This window comes from Chiloscyllium punctatum, chromosome 39 (genome assembly GCF_047496795.1).
Source record: "Chiloscyllium punctatum isolate Juve2018m chromosome 39, sChiPun1.3, whole genome shotgun sequence".
Taxonomy (NCBI): Eukaryota; Metazoa; Chordata; class Chondrichthyes; order Orectolobiformes; family Hemiscylliidae; genus Chiloscyllium; species Chiloscyllium punctatum.
In genome coordinates, this window is record NC_092777.1 from 40,962,382 (window position 1) to 40,983,576 (window position 21,195).

General features: G+C 41.8%; 1 protein-coding gene across 1 annotated transcript in view; it reads right to left on the bottom strand.

Annotated features, from left to right (window-relative positions):
* Positions 1-21,195, bottom strand: part of LOC140463970 (complement C1q tumor necrosis factor-related protein 1-like) — a 54,920-nt gene that overhangs the window by 23,432 nt on the left and 10,293 nt on the right. Inside the window, exon 2 of the mRNA XM_072558511.1 lies at positions 15,862-16,234. Coding sequence (XP_072414612.1) covers positions 15,862-16,216 — 355 coding nt within the window. The 5' untranslated portion in view covers positions 16,217-16,234. The remainder of the gene's footprint in view (positions 1-15,861; positions 16,235-21,195) is intronic.

Below are 21,195 nucleotides of genomic sequence, written 5' to 3' on the forward strand. Positions count from 1 at the left end.
CAGCAAATCTGTTCTAGATGTCTCCTTGTTTCTTTTATTGTCCCATCACCATTCCCTCTGACTTCGTAAGGCCATTTCATTTGTGATACAACCTCTTTTGTCTTCTACCTTAACAAAGGCCTTCCTTTCGTCCTTGTTCCACCTACCCCTTGCTTAAACCCCATTTCCTCTCTAACCTTTTGCAGTTCTGATGAAAAGTCATCAACCTGAAAAGTTGACTTTATTTCCATCTCCACAGACTTTGTCAGACCTATTGAATATTTCTGTTTTCATTTTAACTTTATCCTTAGTTGATTCCAAAATACTCCAGCAAACTGCCACGGAAACATGCTGCATACTTATCTTTTAAGTAACCCTTCCCAATTTGAATGGTTCAGTTCATGTGGAGAATTGCTGTAAATATGGGTGTTCTGCACTGCATGACCTTCCAGAGACTCCCACTTGTTGCTATCATGGCACACCACCTTCCCTGCCACATTGATCTACCTTATTTATTTAATTAGCCAATTAGTTAATAATTTTCATAGCAAAAGTAATCGACCATTTAGAGAGCTCTGGTGGTGCTGTGGTCGTCTCTCTATCGCTCGGCTCTGCGTTCTGGTTCATGGCACATCTACACCAGACACATCATAATATGTCTGAACCCGTTGATTAAAATTACCTACAAAGATTCTTGATGCACAGTGGTAGTGCTCCGAACCATTGGTTTAGGCGGCATATGTTCATGCCTCACCTGTTGCAGCAATGAGTAGTGACATATCTAAATAGATTGATTAAACATTTCTAAAAGGTCATCTGTCTTGGAGACCAAAGAAAAAAAAACACTTAACGACTACTGGATAATGAAAAATGCTATACAAAGGAGCATCTTTGTTCCCACTTGTGGCAGATTTCTGAAATATTCTTTCTTTATTCTTTCTTTATCACTTTTTCCCTTAGTCTGTATGCTCATTCTTTGGTTGGGGACATTAGTATGTTGAGAGCAGCCCAGCGTAAACCCAAAAAGATAGCACTACAACCAAGAAAGAGGTATGAATATACATACAGTGATATGCAGTAGCAGCTGAAGTAGGCCATATGGCCCCTTGAGTTTGCTCCACCATTCAATTAGATCAGTGCTAACCTTTGCTTTAAATTACACGTTCCCATCAACCACTGGCAAAATTTGATTCCCTTGCCTAAAAGATATCTGTCAACCTCTGCCTTAAAAAGCTTTCAATGACACCCCTTCCCTGATGTCGAGATTTCCAAAATTGCATAACCCTTCAATAAGAAAAAAATCTTCTTACCTCTGTCTAAATTGAGTGGGCGGCACGGTTGCACAGTGGTTAGCACTGCTGCCTCACAGCACCAGAGACCCAGGTTCATTTCCCGCCTCAGGCAACTGACTGTGTGAAGTTTGCACATTCTCCCCGTGTCTGCGTGGGTTTCCTCCCACAGTCCAAGAATGTGCAGGTTAGGTGAATTTGCTCTGCTTAATTGCCCGTAGTGTTAGGTGTAGGGGCATGGGTCTGGGTAGGTTGCGCTTTGACTGGTCAATGTGGACTTGTTGGGCTGAAGGGCCTGTTTCCACACTGTAAGTAAGTAATCTAAAAAAATAACAATTTTACAGTGCCCCTAATTCTGGGCTGGCTCATAAGAGGAAACATCATTTCCACATCACCTTGTCAAGACCATTCAATAAGTCAGCTGAAACCCCAGTAGAAACAAGCCCAGCCTGTCCAACCTCTCTTTATAAGATAACCACCTCATACCAGATACCAATCTAGTAAACACCATTTGAACCATGTCTGATGCATTTGCATCATTCTTTAATTAAGGAGATGAAACTTGCACATAGTATTTGAGAATTGCTCTCACCAATGCCCTAGAGAACTCTGTATGGAGTAAGCCTGTAGCCTGTACTCCTAACCTGGCTGGTTCCATTGTGGAAATAGGCATCACCATTGCTTTTCTGCTTCTTTAAGGAAAGCTAATGCTGGCTCCACGTTGCTGTCTAAAGTTTGTTGTTTGGTGAGTGGTTGACAGGTTTAATTGCCTCGACCTCTGGGGTCCAAATTTAGTAACCTGACATCATATTAGTATTGTGCCATGTGATTTGAGACAGCATCTATCCACAGCATTATAGTGCTCACTGCAGAATTCATAATCACATCGTTCCTTTCCTGATAGATTGCCACACAAAAATGCATTGGAAGTGCCTGATGGCATCATATTTAGGCAAAGCAGGGGTGGCCTTTGGACCTTGAAACCTATGGTTTGTTGTCAAAATTCATTTGGTTCACTAATGCACTGTTTGGAAAAAAGCTCACCATTGCTAAAGCAATTTTTTTCTTTCATGAAATATAGCTTGGTAAAATAACATGATGTAAGTTTTTAAAAAAACATAAAAATAGAAGAACAATCAATCCAGGAATCATTGTATCCATAACATCAAATATGAAGTCTGTTTTCTGTCTATCTTTATGTGAATCATGTGCTTATCAAACTGAGTGATCCTATATAAAACAAAGAACTGTGAATGCTAAAGAGCTGAAATGTAAACAGAAATTGCTGAAGAAACACAGCAGATCTGGCAGCATCTGTGGAGAGAAAGCAGAGTTGCCACTTTGAGTTCAGTGACATTTTTTTAGAACAGTGTAGACTATTTTCTAAATGGGAAAAGCTTTGGAAATCTAAAGCACAAAGGAACTGAGTCCGAGTTCAGGATTCTCTTAAGGTTAAGATTCAGGTTCAGTTGGCAGTTAGGAAGGCAAATGCAATGTTAGCATTCATTTCAAAAGGGCCAGAATACAAAACCAAAGATTTACTTCTAAGGTTGTATAAGGCTCAGGTCAGACAGCGTTTCGAATATTGCGACCCGTATCTAAGGAAGGATGTGCTGGTATTTGGAGAGGGTCCAGAGGAGTTTTACAAGAGTGATTCCTGGGGATGAAGGACTTGTCATATGAGGAGTGGTTGAGGACTTTGGTCTCTTCTCGATGGAGTTTACAAGGATGACGGGTTCTCACTGAAACTTACAGAATAACGAGAGGCCTGGACAGAGAGGAGACGGCGATGTTTCTATTAGTTAGGAGAGACTATGACCTGACGTCGCAGCCTCAGAGCAAAGGGATAATCCTATAGAAATGAGATAAAGAGGAATTTCTTCAGTCAAAGGGTAGTTAATCTGTGGAACTCATTGCTACAGAAGGCTATGGAGGCCAAGTCATTGAGTCTGTTTAAGATAGAGATTGATTGGTTCTTGACTAGTAAGGGATCAAATTTCACAGGGAGAAGGCAGGAGAATGGGTAGAAAAACCCATCAGCAATGATCGAATGGTGGAGCAAACTCAATGAGCAGAATGGTCTAACTCTGCACAATAGGCGGCATGGTGGCTCAGTGGTTAGCACTGCTGCCAAGTTCAATTCCAGCCTCTGGCAACTGTCTGTGTGGAGTTTGCACATTCTCCCCATGTCTGCGTGGGTTTCCTCTGGGTCCTTCAGTTTCCTTCCACAATCGAAAGATGTGCAGGTTAGGTGCATTAGTCAGCGGGAACTGAGTCTGGGTGGGTTACTCTTTGGAGGGTCAGTGAGGACTTGTTGGGCCAAGGGACCTGTTTCCACACTGTAGGGAATCTAATCTAATCTTACAGTCTTATGGCCTAAGAAGGGTATTGTAATGGGGATAAATCAGAGTTTGGTTCTGCTGGGATTTCACCTTGTGAAGACAAGGGCAAGACAATTCCTTTGGAAAGAGTGAGGAGATCTTCTACCCAGCAACTCCTCCAATGTCAAGGGATGTTTTTGATGGGGTCTCTGTACTTCCCCTGAAAATTCTACCAGAATTCTGCCTGCAAGACTTGAAAGAACTCACTTCTATTATGTAAAAGGGTATCTCAATCCCTTGAAGTACCATGTAATCAATTCCATTGTGGATAATTTACCTTGAGAATGTTTTCCTTAGTGTTTGGGAGCTAAAGATTCTTTAACCTCTACTGCTGTTACTTCAATAAATATTTAAAAGGTTAATGGAATGCTATCCTTTATGAAGTGAGGAACTGAGACCAAAAATAAGGATGTTACGCTTCAGATTAGATTTCCTACAGTGTGGAAACAGGCCCTTCGACCCAACACTGACCCACACTGACCCTCCGAAGAGTAACCCACCCAGACCCATTTCCCTCTGACTAATGCACCTCACACTATGGGCAATTTAGAATGGCCAAATCACCTGACCTGCACATCTTTGGACTGTGGGAGGAAACTGGAACACCCGGAGGAAACCCAAACAGGCACGGGGAGAATGTGCAAACTCCACACAGATAGTCACCCATGGCTGGAATTCCACCTGGGCTCCTGGCACTGTGAGGCAACAGTGCTCACCTCTGAGCCACCGTGCCGTCCACAATAGAAATCTGTAAAATCCTAAAAGGACTAGACAGTTTGATGTTATGAATACAATCATTGCTGGATTGATTGTTCTTCTATTTTTATGTTTTTTAAAAAATTATATGTTATTTTACCAAGCTATATTTCATGAAAGAAAAAATTACTTTTAGCAATGGTGAGCTTTTTTTCAAAAAGTGCCTTAGTGAACCAAATGAATTTTGACAACAAACCATTGGTTTCAAGGTTACCACGACTGATTCCAGCTTTGTATTTCATGTGATTTAATTAATTGAACTTAAATTCTCCAGATACCATTGTTGAGATTTGATTTAGGCTTCTGAATCATTAGTCTAGGCCTCTGGGTTGTCCAGTAAAATAAACATTCCATTTTGTACCCACAAAGTCACAGATAATACACAGAACAGTTACAAACATATGAAACATTAACACTAATGTTTGTAAGAACCAAATAAGCATAAAAATTCAAGATCATGTCATATTCAAGGGGCAAAAGGAGGAGAGGAAATAAATAACATAATTATCTGCACAGAAAAAGTACTAGGGAAACTAATGTGGCTAAATTCTGAAAATTCCCTTAGACCTGATGGGATGCGTCATAGGATATTCAAGCATTCACTGCAGAGATAATCTTCTGGTAGTAATCTTCCAGGAATCCTTAGATTATGGAAAAATGCCTGAGGATTGTAAAATTGCCAATTTAACACCTTTATTTAAAAAGGGAAGGAGACATAAACAGGTAACAACAGAGCAGTTACCTTAATGTCTGTTATTGGGAAAATGGTAAAGCATTTAGAAATACATAATATGATCAAGCAGAGGCAGCATGGCTTCATGAAGGCGAAATTGTGCCTGAAAAATTGTTTGAGGGGGTAATGAGCAGAGTAGATGATGGGCAAGCTGTAAATGTAATATATTTGGATTTTCAGAAGGCATTTGATAAGGCACCACCTATTAAGTTACTTAGTAAGATAAGAGTCCGTGATGTTGGAGGTAATGCATTGGCATTGATAGAGGACTGGCTAACTAATAGAAGACAGAGAGTTGGGGCAAGAAAGGGAGGCACTATCAGGTTGGCAACCTGCATCTAGTGATGTACCACAGGGTCCATAATTATTTTAAAAAGACTCGAATAGGAAAAATGAATGTACTATAACCAAGTTTACAGATGACACAAAAATGATCGGGAAGGCAAGCAGTGAGGATGATAGAAAAAGCCTGCAAAGGGATAAAAATAGATTAAGTAAGCGAGTAAAAACAGATGGAATGCAATGTGGAAATTTTTTTTTTAGATTAGATTAGATTACTTACAGTGTGGAAACAGGCCCTTCGGCCCAACAAGTACACACCGACCCACTGAAGCGCAACCCACCCAGACCCATTCCCCTACATTTACCCCTTCACCTAACACTGCAGGCAATTTAGCATGGCCAATTCACCTAACCTGCACATTTTTGGACTGTGGGAGCACCCGGAGGAAACCCACGCAGACACGGGGAGAATGTGCAAACTCCACACAGTCAGTCGCCTGACACTGTGAGGCAGCAGTTTAGAGGAGCTGCATATTATTTCATAGTATCACAGTAATAGAAGCAGGAGTGGACCATTTGGCCCACCAAGCCTGCTCTGCCATTCATTAAGATCATGGCTGATTTATCCATCGTCTCAGCTCCTCCTACCTACATTTTCCCCATAACCCTTAAGTCCCCTCCCATGCAAAAACCCATCCAACTGTCTTTAATATATTTAATGAAGCTACCTCTACTGCTTCGTTGGGTAGAGAATTCCATAGAATCACTGCTCTCTGGGAAAGCTATTATCTCTGTCCTTATCATGGTGGGCTCAGTGATTAGCACTGCTGCCCCACAGCGCCAGGGATCCAGGTTCGATTCCAGCATCTGGCAACTGTCTGTGTGGAGTTTGCACATTCTCCCTGTGTCTGCGTGGGTTTCCTCCGGGTGCTCCGGCTTCCTCCCACAAGTCCAAAGATGTGCAGTAAATTGCCCATAGTGTTAGGTGCATTCGCCAGAGGGAAATGGGTTTGGGTGGGTTACTCTTCAGAGGGTCGGTGTTGACATGTTGGCCCGAATGGCCTGTTTCCACACTGTACAGAATCTAATCTAAACCTCCTCCCTCTAATCTTGAGGCCATGTCCCCTAGTCCTAGTCTCACCCACCAGTGGAAACAATTTGCCTGCCTCAATCTTATCTATGCTTTTAATCATTTTATGTTTCTGGAATATCCCTCCTCATTCTTCTAAATTCTAGCAAGCACAGTCCCAGGCAGCTCAACCTCTCCTCATAGGGTAACCCCATCATCTTCAGAATCAACCTGATGAACCTCCTCTGCATTGCTTCCAAAGCCTGTTTCGCCTTCCTCAAGGAAGGAGACCAGAACTGACACAGTACCCCAGGTGCGGCCTCACCAACACCTTGTACAATTGCCGCAGAACCTCCCTGCTCTCACATTCAATCCCTCGAGCGATGAAAGCCAATATTCCATTTGCCATCCTGATTACCTGTTGCACCTGCAAAGCAACTTTTAGCAATTCATGTACAAGCACTCCAAAATCCCTCCGAAATGAAGAATAACAGCATAACGTTACAGAGCAAAGAGATTTCTGATTCCTCATGCATGAATCACAATTAACTAGCATTTAAGTTCAGCGGGTAAGCGGGAAAACAAATAGAATGTACGCTTTTATTTCAAAGGGAATGGAGTATAATTGTAGGGAGAGGTTTTGCTAAAACTATATGAGGCATTAGTTAAACCACAGCTGGAATATAATGAACAGTATTTTTCCCCTATCTATGGAATGTCAAACTGGTTTTGGAGGCAGTCCAGAGAAAGATCTCTAGCCTGCTGCCTTGTGAGGGGTGGTTGGTTAAATTGAACCTATATTTGTTGGAATTTAGAAGAATGAGAGATGACCTTACTGAAACATACAATATCCTGAGAGGATGGAGGTGGAGTGGCTGTCTTCCCTTGTGGGAGTGTCTCAGACAACAGGGCACAACCTCAGAATAAAGGGTCGTACATTTAAAACAGCGATAAGGAGGAATTTCTTCTCTCAGAAGAATCTGAAATTCTTTACCAGAGATAGATGTTAAGGTTAGGTTGTTATGTATATTCAAGATGTGGAGGTGCCGGTGTTGGACTGGGGTGGACAAAGTTAAAAATCACACAACACCAGGTTATAGTCCAACAGGTTTACTTGGAAGTACAAGCTTTCAGACCACTGCTCCTTCGTCAGGTAGCTAGTGGAGTAGGATCATAGGACACAGCATTTATAGCTAAAGATCATAGTGTCATACAATTGATGTGATATATTGAATAACGTCACAGAGCAGCGAGGAGAGAAGGTGGAGTGAAGTGAGTGCTGCTGAGAAGGGTACGTTTTCCTACTTAAAAAGGGACTTACCTCAGGAGTCGGGCCTCCATTTTGACAGAGCGGTGAGGAGAGAAGGAGGAGTGAAGCGAGGGCTGCCAGGAAGGTAAGGGCTTAATTTATATTTGGGCAGTGGCTAAAGCCAAGATACTACATGTTTAGTATCTCCCTCCCGCACCCCAACCCCCACCCCCAACCCCCACCCCCCTCCTCTAACCAGAAGAAAAAGACTCTGTAAGGTAAGGCTTTTATTTTTTCTTTATCTTTCTTTCTCATATATTTAAGTGCATTGTTTGGTTTTAGTTAGTTCATTTAAAGCTAAGCTTACGATGGCAGGGGACCTCAGACCCATGGCATGTGTCTCTTGCTTGATGTGGGAGCTCAGGGATGTGTCGGATGTTCCTGACTCTTACACTTGCAAGACGTATGTCCAGCTGCAGCTCTTGTTTGACCACATGACGGCCCTGGAGCTGCGGATGGACTCACTATGGAGTATCCACAATGCTGAGGAGATCATGGATAGCACGTTTAGTGAAGTGGTCACACAGCAAGTTAGAAGTGCAGAGGGAGACAGTGAATGGGTGACCAAAAGACAGAAAAAGAGTAAGAAGGCAGTGCAGGTGTCCCTGTGGTCATCTCCCTCCAAAACAGTTCTACCATTTTGGATACTGTTGGGGGAGATGGCTCACCAGGGGAGGGCAGCAGTTGCCAGGATCATGGCACCATGGCGGGCACTGCTGTTAAGAAGGGCGGGAACAAGACTCATACAACCATAGGCATAGGGGATTCAATTGTGAGGGGAATACATAGGCAGTTCTGTGGCGAAAAATGGGACTCCCGGATGGTATGTTGCCTCCCAGGTGTTGGGGTCAGGGATGTCACCGATCGGCTGCAGAGCATTCTAAAAGGTGAGGGTGAACAGCCAGTTGTCTTGGTGCATATAGACACCAACAATATAAGTAGAAAATGAGATGAGGTCCTGAAAGAAGAATTCAGGGAGCTAGGAGAGACGTTAAAGAGGAAGACCTCAAAGGTAGTGATCTCGGGATTACTACCAGTGCCACATGCTAGCCAGCGTAGAAATGAAAAAATGGGCAGGATGAACACGTGGCTTGAGGGATGGTGTAGGAGAGAGGGGTTCAGATTTGTTGAACATTGGGACTGGTTCTGGGGAAGGTGGGACTATTACAAAATGAATGATCCACATCTGAATCAGACCGGAACGAATGTCCTTGGGGGGTTTTTGCTACTGCTGTTGGGGAGGTTTTAAACTAATGTGGCAGGGGGCTGGGAACCAGAAGAGAAAAAACTAGGCAACGAGGTGGAGACTGTAGACTGTAAGAATTATAGCATTAATAAAGGGAAGAGTAGGCAGGGAGCAGATGAGCGCAAAAACACTGGTGACCTGAAATGCATTTACTTTAATGCAAGAAGTATAGTGTGTAAGGCAGATGAATTTAGGGCTTGGATTGGTGCCTGGGAATATGACGTTATTGCAATCACAGAGATTTGGTTGAAGGAAGGGCATGATTGGCAACTAAATGTTCCAGGATATAGACGCTTCAGACAGGACAGGGAGGGAGGTAAAAGGGGGGTGGAGTTGCATTGCTGGTCAGGGATGATATCACTGCTGTGCTAAAGGAGCACACTATGGAGGACTTGGGTAGTGAGGCATTATGGGTGGAGCTGAGAAATGAGGGTGCATTTACACTGTTGGGCCTGTATTACAGGCCTCCCAACAGTGAGCATGAGGTAGAAGAATAAATAGGTAAACAGATTATGGAAAGATGTAGAGACAATAGGGTAGTGGTGATGGGAGATTTTAATTTTCCCAACATTGACTGGGATACACTTAACGTCAGAGGTCTGGATGAGGTAGAATTTGTGAGAGACGTCCAGGAGAGTTTTCTAGAGCAGTATGTCAATAGTCCAACAAGGGTAGGGGCCATATTGGACCTGGTATCAGGGAATGAGCCAGGACAGGTGGTAGAAGTTGCGGTGGGGGATTTCTTTGGGAACAGTGACCACAATTCTGTAAGTTTTAGAATACTCATAGATAAAAAAGAGAGTGGTCTTAAGGGAAGAGTACTAAACTGGGCCAAGGCCAATTATATCAAAATTAGGCAGGAGCTCGGAAATGTGGATTGGACACAGCTATTTGAAGGGAAGTCCACATTTGAGATGTGGGACGCTTTCAAAAATACATTAAAGATAGTTCAGGATAGGCATGTCCCGTTGAAGGCAAAGGATAGTAAGGCCAAGATTCGTGAACCGTGGATGACAGGAGAAATTGTACAACTAGCCAAGAGGAAAAGGGAAGCGTACATAAGGTCTAGGCAGCTAAGAACAGAACAGGCCCTGGAGCAATATCGGAAGAGTAGGACAAGTCTTAAACCAGGAATCAAGCGGGCTAATAGGGGTCATGAACTAGGTTTAGCGAGCAGAATTAAGGAGAATCCCAAAGTATTTTATTCTTATATAAGAACCAAGTGGGTAACTAGAGAAAGGATTGGTCCACTAAGGGATAACAAAGGAACCTGAGAGAATGGGTGAGAGTCTGAATGACTACTTTGCATCAGTGTTCACTGAAGAGAGGAATATGATGAATGTTGAGATTAGAGATAGAAATTTGATTAGTCCGGATCACATGGACATAAGTAGGGATGTATTGGGTAAGCTAGAGGTTATTAAGGTGGACAAATCCCCAGGACTGAATGGGATCTATCCCAGGTTGCTGAGGGAGGTGAGAGAGGAAATAGCTGGGCCCTGACAGATATCTTTGTGACATCCTTAAATACAGGTGAGGTGCCGGAGAACTGGAAGATTGCTCATATTGTCCCCCTGTACAAGAAGGGTAGTAGGGATATTCCAGGTAACTACAGACCAGTGAGCCTGACGTCAGTGGTGGGAAAGTTGCTGGAGAAGGTACTAAGGGATAGGGTCTATTTATATTTAGAAAAGAATGGGCTTATCAGCGATAGGCAACATGGTTTTGTGCGGGGGAGATTGTGCCTTACCAACTTAATACAGTTCTTCGAGGAAGTGACCAAGTTGATAGATGAAGGAAGGGTTGTTGATGTCGTATACATGGACTTTAGTAAGGCATTTGATAAGGTTCCCCATGGTAGACTAATGAAGAAAGTGAAGTCACATGGTGTGCAGGGTGTTCTAGCTAGATGGATAAAGAACTGGTTGAGCAGCAGGAGACAGAAAGTAGTAGTTGAAGGGAGTTTCTCAAAATAGAGAAAGGTGACCAGTGGAGTTCCACAGGGGTAAAAACAAGGACTGCAGATGCTGGAAACCAGATTCTAGATTAGAGTGGTGCTGGAAAAGCACAGGCAGCATCTGAGGAGCAGGAAAATCGACATTTCAGGTCAGTGTTGGGGCCACTATTGTTTGTAATATACATAAATGATCTGGAAGAGGGCACTGTTGGTATGATCAACAAGTTTGCAGATGACACAAAGATTGGTGGAGTAGCAGAAAGCATAAGGGACTGTCAGAGAATACAGGAGGATATAGATAGACTGGAGAGTTGGGTGGAAAAGTGGCAAATGGTTTTCAATCCAGAAAAATGTGAGGTGATGCATTTAGGTAAGGCTAATTGTAGACTAAATTATACAATGAATGGAAGAGCCTTGGGAAAAGTTGATGGGCAGAGAGATCTGGGAATGCAGGTCCATTGTACGCTGAAGGTTGTTGCACAGGGGATAGAGTGGTCAAGAAGACAAATGGTATGCTTGCCTTCATTGGGCGGGGTATTGAGTATAAGAGCTGGCAAGTCATGTTAACATTGTACAACTCATTGGTTCGGCCACATTTAGAATACTGTGTACAGTTCTGGTTGCCACATTACCAAAAGGATGTGGACATTTTGGAGAGGGTGCAGAGAAGGTTTATGAGGATGTTGGAGAGAGGTTGAGTTTTCATTAGAAAATTAGAGGATTGTTTTCATTAGAAAAAAGGAGATTGAGAGGGACCTGATTGAGGTTTACAAAATCATGAAGGGTATAGACAGGATGGATACAGACAAGCTTTTTCCCAGGGTGAAAGATTCAATAACGAGAGGTCACGCTTTCAAGGTGAGAGGTGGAAAGTTTAAGGGGGATACACGCGATAAGTACTTCACACAGAGGGTGGTGGGCATTTGGAACATGTTGCCAGCAGAGGTGATAGAGGCAGGCATGGTGGATTCATTTAAGATCCATCTGGACAAATGCATGAGTAGGTGGGGAGCAGAGAGATAAAGATGCTTAGGAATTGACCGACAGGTTTAGACAGTACATTTGGATCAGCTCAGGCTTGGAGGGCTGAAAGAGCCTGTTCCTGGGCTGTAAATGTTCTTTCTTTGTTCTTTGTATAAATTATTAAAAAATTGACTCCCTACAGCTTGTGTGTTTTTTGAACAAAATAGAATATATCTGCAAATACAATTCTTGCAAATGCAAATTCACCCCCTCGACTTATATGTGTGTGTATGAGTCCAGGTGTACACATGAGAGAAAATGCGCGCATGTGTGTGTATGTATGAGTGTAATAGAGCATATGCCTATGAGAGTATGTGTGAACAGGTGTGAGTATGGGTGGTGTGGGTTTGTGTGCCTGAAAGAGAGCCCTTAGCCTTGGGTTCATGTCACACTACAGTTGATCCCAGGATGCTATACACTCTCACACACATACTCACACATACACATTCACTCTTACATACTCAAGCACTCACGCAGACCCTCTTTCATATACATCCTCTCTCTCAGGCACACACACACATCCCCCCACATTCACACCCATGTGCACACTCTCTCACAGGCATTTACTCCATCACATTCACGTACACACTCTATCAAGCATGCACATACACTCTCTCCCTCACATGCACACATACACACATATAAATCTAGGGGGTGAATTTGCACTGGCAGAAATGTATTGGCACATACATTCTATTTTGTTGAAAAGCACACAATATGAAGGCAGTCAATATTTTTTATAATCCATGTAACATTTTATAAATTCCTACTTTGGAAGTAGAACCAGTCTGACTCAAGATTGATGCTAACCTCATATCTTTAATGCATTGTCTGAGCTGAGATGTCACCTTTTTTTAGAAAACCTTAATGTACCTTGGTAATGTGACCTGAAAGAAGTTCTGGAATTTACATATTAATGAATCAAAACCTGCAACCCATTTTAAACGATGAAAGACTCAACAGCAGTCTAAGTTTGTTCAATATATTGCATCAGTTGTATGACACTATGATCTTTACCTATAAATTCTGTATCTTTTGATCCAACTCCACGAGCTACCTAATGAAGAAGCAGCATTCTGAAAGCTTGTACTTCCAAATAAACCTGTTGGGATTATAACCAGGTGTTGTGTGACTTTTAACTATGTATATTCAAGACAGAGACAGATAGATTTTTCATCAGTAAGGGAGGTGAGAGTTGTGGAGGAAAGTCAGAATAGTGATGTGGAGGATGACCAGATGAGCCATGATCTCATTGAATTTTGGTGCAGACTCAATGGGTTGGATAGTTGATTTCTGCTCCTATTTTGTTTGGTCTTACATATGACTCCACTATGAATATTTTCCACAAAAATCATATTGCTTCTCAAACGCTGCCAATAAATAGCATTTATGAAAACATGAATACAATAAATGTTGACAATATTGCAACCTAGGAATAATTGCAGGAAATTATTTTCTTAAATATTTCTGACCAGCCTCTCCACTCAAAATTTTTATAAAGTAAAGAGAATAGAGAGGAATAGAGGATGAAATGAAAGAGTAAAAAAGACTTTTGTGAAACACTCAGGCACATCATTGGGCCTAATGGCCTGTTCCTGTTCTGTACATTCTATATGATCGCTAATGGCACTGAAGGTCTGTATGCTGTTAGGTAACATTACTTCCCAACAGACTGACAGCTTGTTGGGCCATTGTCACTGTTTTTCTCATTCTGTGCTTGATGAAGAATTGCTACCAGGGTTACCCTCTCTGGAGAGACTGCCCAAGTATTCTGTCTATGTGTTTTTCTGCTCTGACATACATAATGGATGACAGCACAGAGCCATGTATCCAAATTTGGATTCAAATTTCCAATCCAGTTTTTATTTGCATCAAGAGCTAAAGAATGGCAAAGTTAGAACATAAAATGTCCATCAACACCTGATGAGGGGAAGAAAGACTCGTATGTATTTATTTATCACTATTCATAACCTCTGAATATTCAAATCATTTTGTAATCAAGGCAATACTTTTGAAATGTGGTCGTCATTATATTATAGGCATTGGCAGCAACATGTCGCACATAGCAGTGTAATAAATGACCAGGCAGATCATTTTTTAAACTTGACTGGGTTATGATTTCCTAGAATCCATCTTTCATCCATCTGAACAGCATCAATATCACATTCCCAACTTGAATATGGAACTTGACTGAACTATTAGCCTATATCATGTCTTAAGTCTGTGTTGATCCTTCAAGAAACCATGTTCTGACTCAGCAGTAAATGTGCCAACACTGAATCAAGCTAAAACCCAAAACCCGATTTGAAATATCCCATTGGGCAGAAACTGGATGAAGAGGCAGTTACCCTCATCAACTCCACTTTCTTCCTTGTGTGTTCCCCAATTAACCTGCTGTTGAGCAACTGAAAAGGATACATGGAGCAAGGGAGCTTGATTCTGTTTGATAACAGTCATCAGGACCTGATATCAACTGATCAAGTGAAGAAACGTAGTTTTTGCTCCTCCATTAGGCAAACTGTGCCAGGATCCAGAAGGGGTAATTATGTTTCAAATATATTTTCAGAATTTCCTGGGGTCTGCAGAAGCTGTGGTATTCCTCCAAGCAATGCAAGGAAGCCTGTGGTTTCCCTACGGAAAGAATGATATAAATCAGCTGCCTCCTGATCCAAGGCAGGCGATTATTATAAATAATTCAAGACCTACTTAAGGACAATTTTCCAACCACGTGGGGAGACCACAACTTCATTTATGGACTGCTGGATTTGGAGATTCTGTATCCGAAAGTAGGTCTCAAACAGATTAAGACCATAAGAAACAGAAACAGAAGTAGGCCCTTTGGCCCCTCAAGTCTGCTCCATCATTCAACAAGATCACAATGGATCCAACATTTCTCTTTCCTGCCCTTTCCACATAAACCTTGATTCCCCTACTGATCAAGAATCCCTCTAGCTCAACCCTAATTATCCACAAGGAATCTGCCTCTACTGACGCCTGTAGCAAGAAGTTTCAAAGACTCACAACCCTTTAGACTGAAGAATTTCATCCTCATCTCAATCTTAACTTGACAACTCTTAATTCTGAGACTATGCCATCTGATCCTAGACTCTCCCATGAGATTACTATTGTTGCACCAATGGGCTATCCAGAATGGTCTGTGTACCAGGTACTGCTAGCTTTTAAATTTTTGACTTCCTGTCCCAGTCATGGTGTTGTTAAGGCTTCAAAACTGCTGGCTGTTGCAATGAAGTGGAAGCATCTACTTTCTGCCTGTTGTCCTGAATTAAATGGCAAACTCAGACGTAGGCAATCAGGAGACAACCTCTAGAAAAATTGATGAGCTAGTCTCACTGCTCAATTATAGTCCAACAGGCTTAAGGAGCAGTGTTCCAAAAGCTTGTACTTCCAAATAAACCTGTTGGACTATAACCTAGTGTTGTGTGATTTTTAACTCTGTCCATCCCAGTCCAACACTGGCATCTCCACATCATCACAAATCAGCTGGCGCCCAAACGACCGTGCCAAAACATCAGCGCCCAAACGGCTGCGCCCAATCGTCCCATTCAATTATCACTGCTTGGGACAGACTTGGGACCCCATTTGCTCCCAGTGTTGGGGTCGCAAAGCTTTTGCAACTGTTCTGACCTACATTCTAGGTCTGTAACCTGGTACCTCATCCACAGTATTTTGCTTTTTGTGATAAGCTTGGTTAGCATACTTAAGACCAGCTGTCAGTGCAGATACACGACAAGGATGTCCTGAACATACGTTATTACTTATTCCTGCTTCTATCCGAGAATTATCTCAATTCATCATCCTTTGTAATTTTAACCTTACCTTTGAGAATGGTCAGGTTGATTTGAGGAATAGCTTGAAATTCTGGTGGATCTTCGTTGTAGTAATGGTAACGCTGCCTGCGACGAGGTGGGCGATCACAACATTGGACACACTGGGCAGTTTCACTTCCCACAGCCTTGATTTCGGGCTGGTTTGATTCTGCATGAAGAAAGTCTTTCTTGGGTTCATATGTATCTGATTCAATGCTTGAGTCGTCATAATGTTCTTGTCCCTTTCGCTCATTACTAGACAGTTCAGTTTCTGGTACTAATGGGTTTCTACTTAAGAATCCACCAACACAACTCAGGAACAGTGAGACTTCAATTGTCAGCAAGACAGCCAAATGGATATTCATGTTTGACTGCTTTACCACCTGTATAAAAATAAAACTGCATTATGATTGTTCAGAAAAACAAGGAGAACAATAAATATCTGAAAAGACACTGTGACATTGACCAAACAGGACAAGTACAAGGAATTGAAAACTGCTGGATAGTACTTTATAGAGTTACTTTATACATGTTACTCTAGAATGAGGTCGAAAGATTTTATGTTAGAATTAATAAGACAGTTGCTTGATACAATGCATATGAAACCAGAATAGGCCATACAGCCCTGTTCAGCCATTCAAACAGATCTTGACTGATCAGTACATCTGCGCCATTTTCCCCACTATCTTCTTATCCCATGTCAGCATTAGAATTCAGAAATCTATTGATTTCTGTCCTGAATTTGCTCAATGATTGAGCATCCACAGGCCTGAAGGGTAAAGAATTCCAAACATTCGTCACCCTCTGAGAGAAGAAATTCCTCTTCATCTCAGTCTTAAAAGGTCTGTTCCATAATCTGAGACTGTATTCCCTAGTTCTAGACTCACCATCCCAAAGATATCCTAACTATATCTACCCTGTCAAGTCCTGTTAGAATTTTGTGACCACCTCTCATTCTTTGAAGCTCTAGAAAATACTGGCTCATGGCCTTAATCTCTCTTTATGCAACAATATAGCCATCCAAGGGGTTCCTCTGGTGAACCTCTCTATGGCAAGGACATCCTCCCTTAGATAATGTGACTAAAACTAAGCACAGGAGAAAGTGAGGGCTGCAGATGCTGGAGATCAGAGTTGAAACGTGTGGCACTGGAAAAGCACAGCAGGTCAGACAGCATCCAAGGAGCAGGAGAATCGATGTTTTAAACATAAGCCCTTCATCAAGAAAACAACACACAGTTGGCCAGGTGCAATCTCAGAAGGCTCAACACAATTGTAGTAAGATGTCTTTACTCCTATACTCGAATGCTAAGAAAGCCAACATACATAGAATCATAGAATCCCTACAGTGCGGAAAGAAGCCATCTGGCCTATCAAGTTCGCATCAACCCTCCAAAGAAATCCCACCCAGACTTAGCTTCCCACCCTATCCCTGTAACCCGACATCTACCATGGCTAATCCACCTAATCCACACATCCCTGGATACTACAGGGCAATTGAGTTTGGCCAATTGACCTAATTGCCTATCTTTGGACTGAAGTTGCCTCAGCAACATTGGTTACAAGTATTGGATTGGAAGAGATTTGTTCAGCAAGAAGTGATGTAATGTTTGATAGGTCAAGCCTTGCATGAAATGATGAAATAGTCATATTACAGGATGTCAAAAGTACTTTTGTGGGTACGATGCAGCATATCGAATTTTTACCCGGAGATCCAAATTTGCAAGCTTCTGCCCAACACAAGGCATTACAACTACAGCCACCAATAAGCAGGGAACAGAACTAGAATCACCAAGCCTGTTGGAAGGAAAAATAGAAGAATAATCAGGCACATTGAAAGCATCTTATTCCTGTGTGTAAGATTCCATACCTACAAAAATGGCACCTAAGATCATTTATGTTTTCCTATTAAAATTGGTCTCAGGATAAAGTGACACGAGCCAGGATGCATCTCTTCTCCATCTTAGCTGCCCAGGGCAAGAAAATCGCAATTCTATCCACACTCACAGACCTTAACACATGAATAATAGCTACTTGCACATGAAATTAAAGGAAATGTCCTCAACAATAAGTCAGCACCTTCAAGAGATGGCAGAGAGAAATGTAAGAAAATAAGAAACATGATTGTAAAAGAAAACGCTCTGAGAGTCATAGAGTCATATAGCATGGAAACAGACTGAAGTCCAACCAGTCCACACTGACCTGTTCTCAAACTAAACCAGTCCCACTTGTCTACACTTGGTCCATATCCCTCCAAACCTTTCCTGTTCATGTACTTATCCAAATGTCTTTTAAACATTGTAACTGTACCTGCGTTCATCACTTTCTCCGGTATTTCATTCCACATATGAACCACTCTCTATGTAAAAAAAACTGCCCCTCATGTCCTTTTCAAAACTTTCGCCTCACTTTAAATTTGACCCCACCCTGGGGCAAAAGCCTTTGTCATTTACCTTATCTATGCACTTCATGATTTTATAAACCCCAATAAGATCACTCCTCAACCTTTTACACTCCAGTGAAAAGGACCCGGTCTTTCCATGACTATTTTTATATCTCAAGCCCTCCATTCCTGGCAACATTTTGGTGAACCTTTTCTGAACTCTCTCCAACTTAGCAATATCCTTCCTTTAGGGGTGACCAGAACTGCACACAGTATGCGTAAACAAAATACCAGAAGATTTAGATACTAATGGCACTGAACGCAACCACTGCATCCAATATCGGTTTACTGCGGTCAAATAGTGAAGCTTCTGTTTGGCAATTTTTTTTTGCAGCTGTTTGTTACTTAAGCAGTAGGATTAGCAGAAACATTACCAAAATTTAATGGAAAAGTTTAATATTGTGGACCACTGGACAAAAACAACACTAACACCCTTAATCCTCCATCAAATTAAGGGATTTAAAAAAACAAGCTGGGGTGTTAAGTTATGTAACGTGCAAACCCAAAAGCTATGCAGTATACAAATTTTCTCAGAACATGAATATTCTGAGAAAACTGTGTAAATGCACACCCAGAGTAACACATTGAGATCTCTAAGTAACATGCATTGTAAAATGTGCAAAAGCAACTATCAAAACATGAACATTCACATATTATGAACGATAAACAGTCTTCACTACTCTCAAGAAGGGATATGGGACTCTTTTCTCTCCATAGATGCTGGCTGATCTGCTGAGTTTCTTCAGCAATTTCTGTTTTTATTTGTTTCAAATCTCCAGCATTCATCGTTCTTTGTGTTATTCCATTCACTCTGTCCTCTTACGAGTTAAATCATTTGCCTGAGTAATTACCTGCGACACCAGCATGCTATCTTTAAGTGACTCATGAACAAGGAAACCTAGATCCATTCAGAAATCAGTAATCCCCAACCTCTCACCATTTAAGAGATACTCAGCCTTTTTGTTATCTTTTTTGCGACTAAAGTAATGAACTTCACACTTCACATCATATTCTATCTGCAATATGCTGGCCTACTCACTTTGCCTGACTGGCTCTTCCTGAAGGCTCCTTGAATCCTCTTCAATTCCCACCTAGTTTTGCATAATCAGTAAATTTGTAATTATTATTAAATTTGTTCCCCACATCCAAATTATCTATATGGGTTGTGGATAGCTGGGACCCAAGGACTGATGAGCATGGTACCACAGCAGTAACAACCTATCAACCAGAGAATGACCCTTTTAGATTAGATTAATTAGATTACATACAGTGTGGAAACAGGTCCTTCAGTGACAAGTCCACACCGACCCTCGAAGAGTAACCCACACAGACCCATTCCCCTAACCTAACTCTATGGGCAATTTAGCACGGCCAATTCACCTGTCCTGCACATCTTTGGATTGTGGGAGGAAACCGGAGCACCCAGAGGAAACCCACACAGACACAGGGAGAATGTGCAACTCTGCACAGACAGTTGCCCGAGGCTGGAATTGAACTTGGGTCCCTGGTGCTGTGAGGCAGCAATGCTAACCACTGAGCCACTGTCCTACTCTCTGAATTCTGACTGTTAGTCAATGCCTATTCCATATCAGTATATCACCAACATCATGTGCTCTACTTTTGATTAAGAAATCCTGTGTGGAATGTTGTCAGAAGTCTTCTGAAAATCAAACTATACTACATCTGCTTATTTTCCCTTATCTAAGCTTCATTAGCCACAGCTGATTTGCCTTTCCTCTCAGGTTTTTGAGAGGTTTTTGATATTCCAATCATCCACTCTTTCTCACCCATTATGTATTTATTCATCGTATTGCATTTGGTCTTTCTGTAGGAAACAAGAACAGATTTTCACAGTATCATTTTAAATATATATCATTCAGGTTCATATGACGCATACATAAATCAGTAGTATAAAGCCTCCTTGGGAATAAAGAAGTCTCTGTTTTTGTTCAAGCAATTAACTGAATCCTTGGACCATTGGGCTTCTAGGATTTGTTCTCTTTTTGAAGAATTTTTGTAAATGTATAGTGGCTGCATATTTCTATTATTTGTTAACAATTATGAAAGAAAACAGTAATAACACCCATTATTTTAAACAAGCCATATCCTCTGTGAAATCAAGCATGTCACATGAAGCATTACATTTTCATACTCAGGTATTGCAAACAGTGATTGCTGAGGTTATGATGTTGGCATGTTTAATATCAAATAGGTTAGTAGAATGTTGTGGTTCTGTTCGCCGAGCTGGGAATTTGTGTTGCAGACATTTCGTCCCCTTTCTAGGTGACATCCTCAGTGCTTGGCAGCCTCCTGTGAAGCGCTTCTGTGATCACAGAAGCGTTTCACAGGAGGCTCCCAAGCACTGAGGATGTCACCTAGACAGGGGACGAAACGTCTGCAACACAAATTCCCAGCTCGGCAAAGAGAACCACAACAACGAGCACCCGAGCTACAAATCTTCTCACAAACTTTGAAGGTTAGTAGAATATCTTGGTGGGGGTTGGTGAATTCTGACTTTGGGGATGATGTAAATACGACAATATTCAATCACAGGTTAAAGGTTTCTCCTGTTGACTTAAAATCAAGAGAGGTGTTCCTCTGGCTTTCCAGTAGAACACGTTTTACGTTGTCACCCAAAGTCAAAACAGCCTCAGCGAAACAAAGCATTATCAAGCTTCACCAGTTGTGACAATTCGGATCTTGCAAAATTAGTCCTTAGCTTTGTGATCAGCAGTCTATTATATAAATGGGACATGTCCCATTTGTGTTACAACTTCAGGGACACACTAATATTTTTAAGATAGCAACTTCAAATTGGAAAGCTTGCTGGTAATTTTCAGGAATTCATTACTTTAGATTTATCTTCAGTTGTAATTAACCAGACGTGGATTTCCTTTGGGAGCT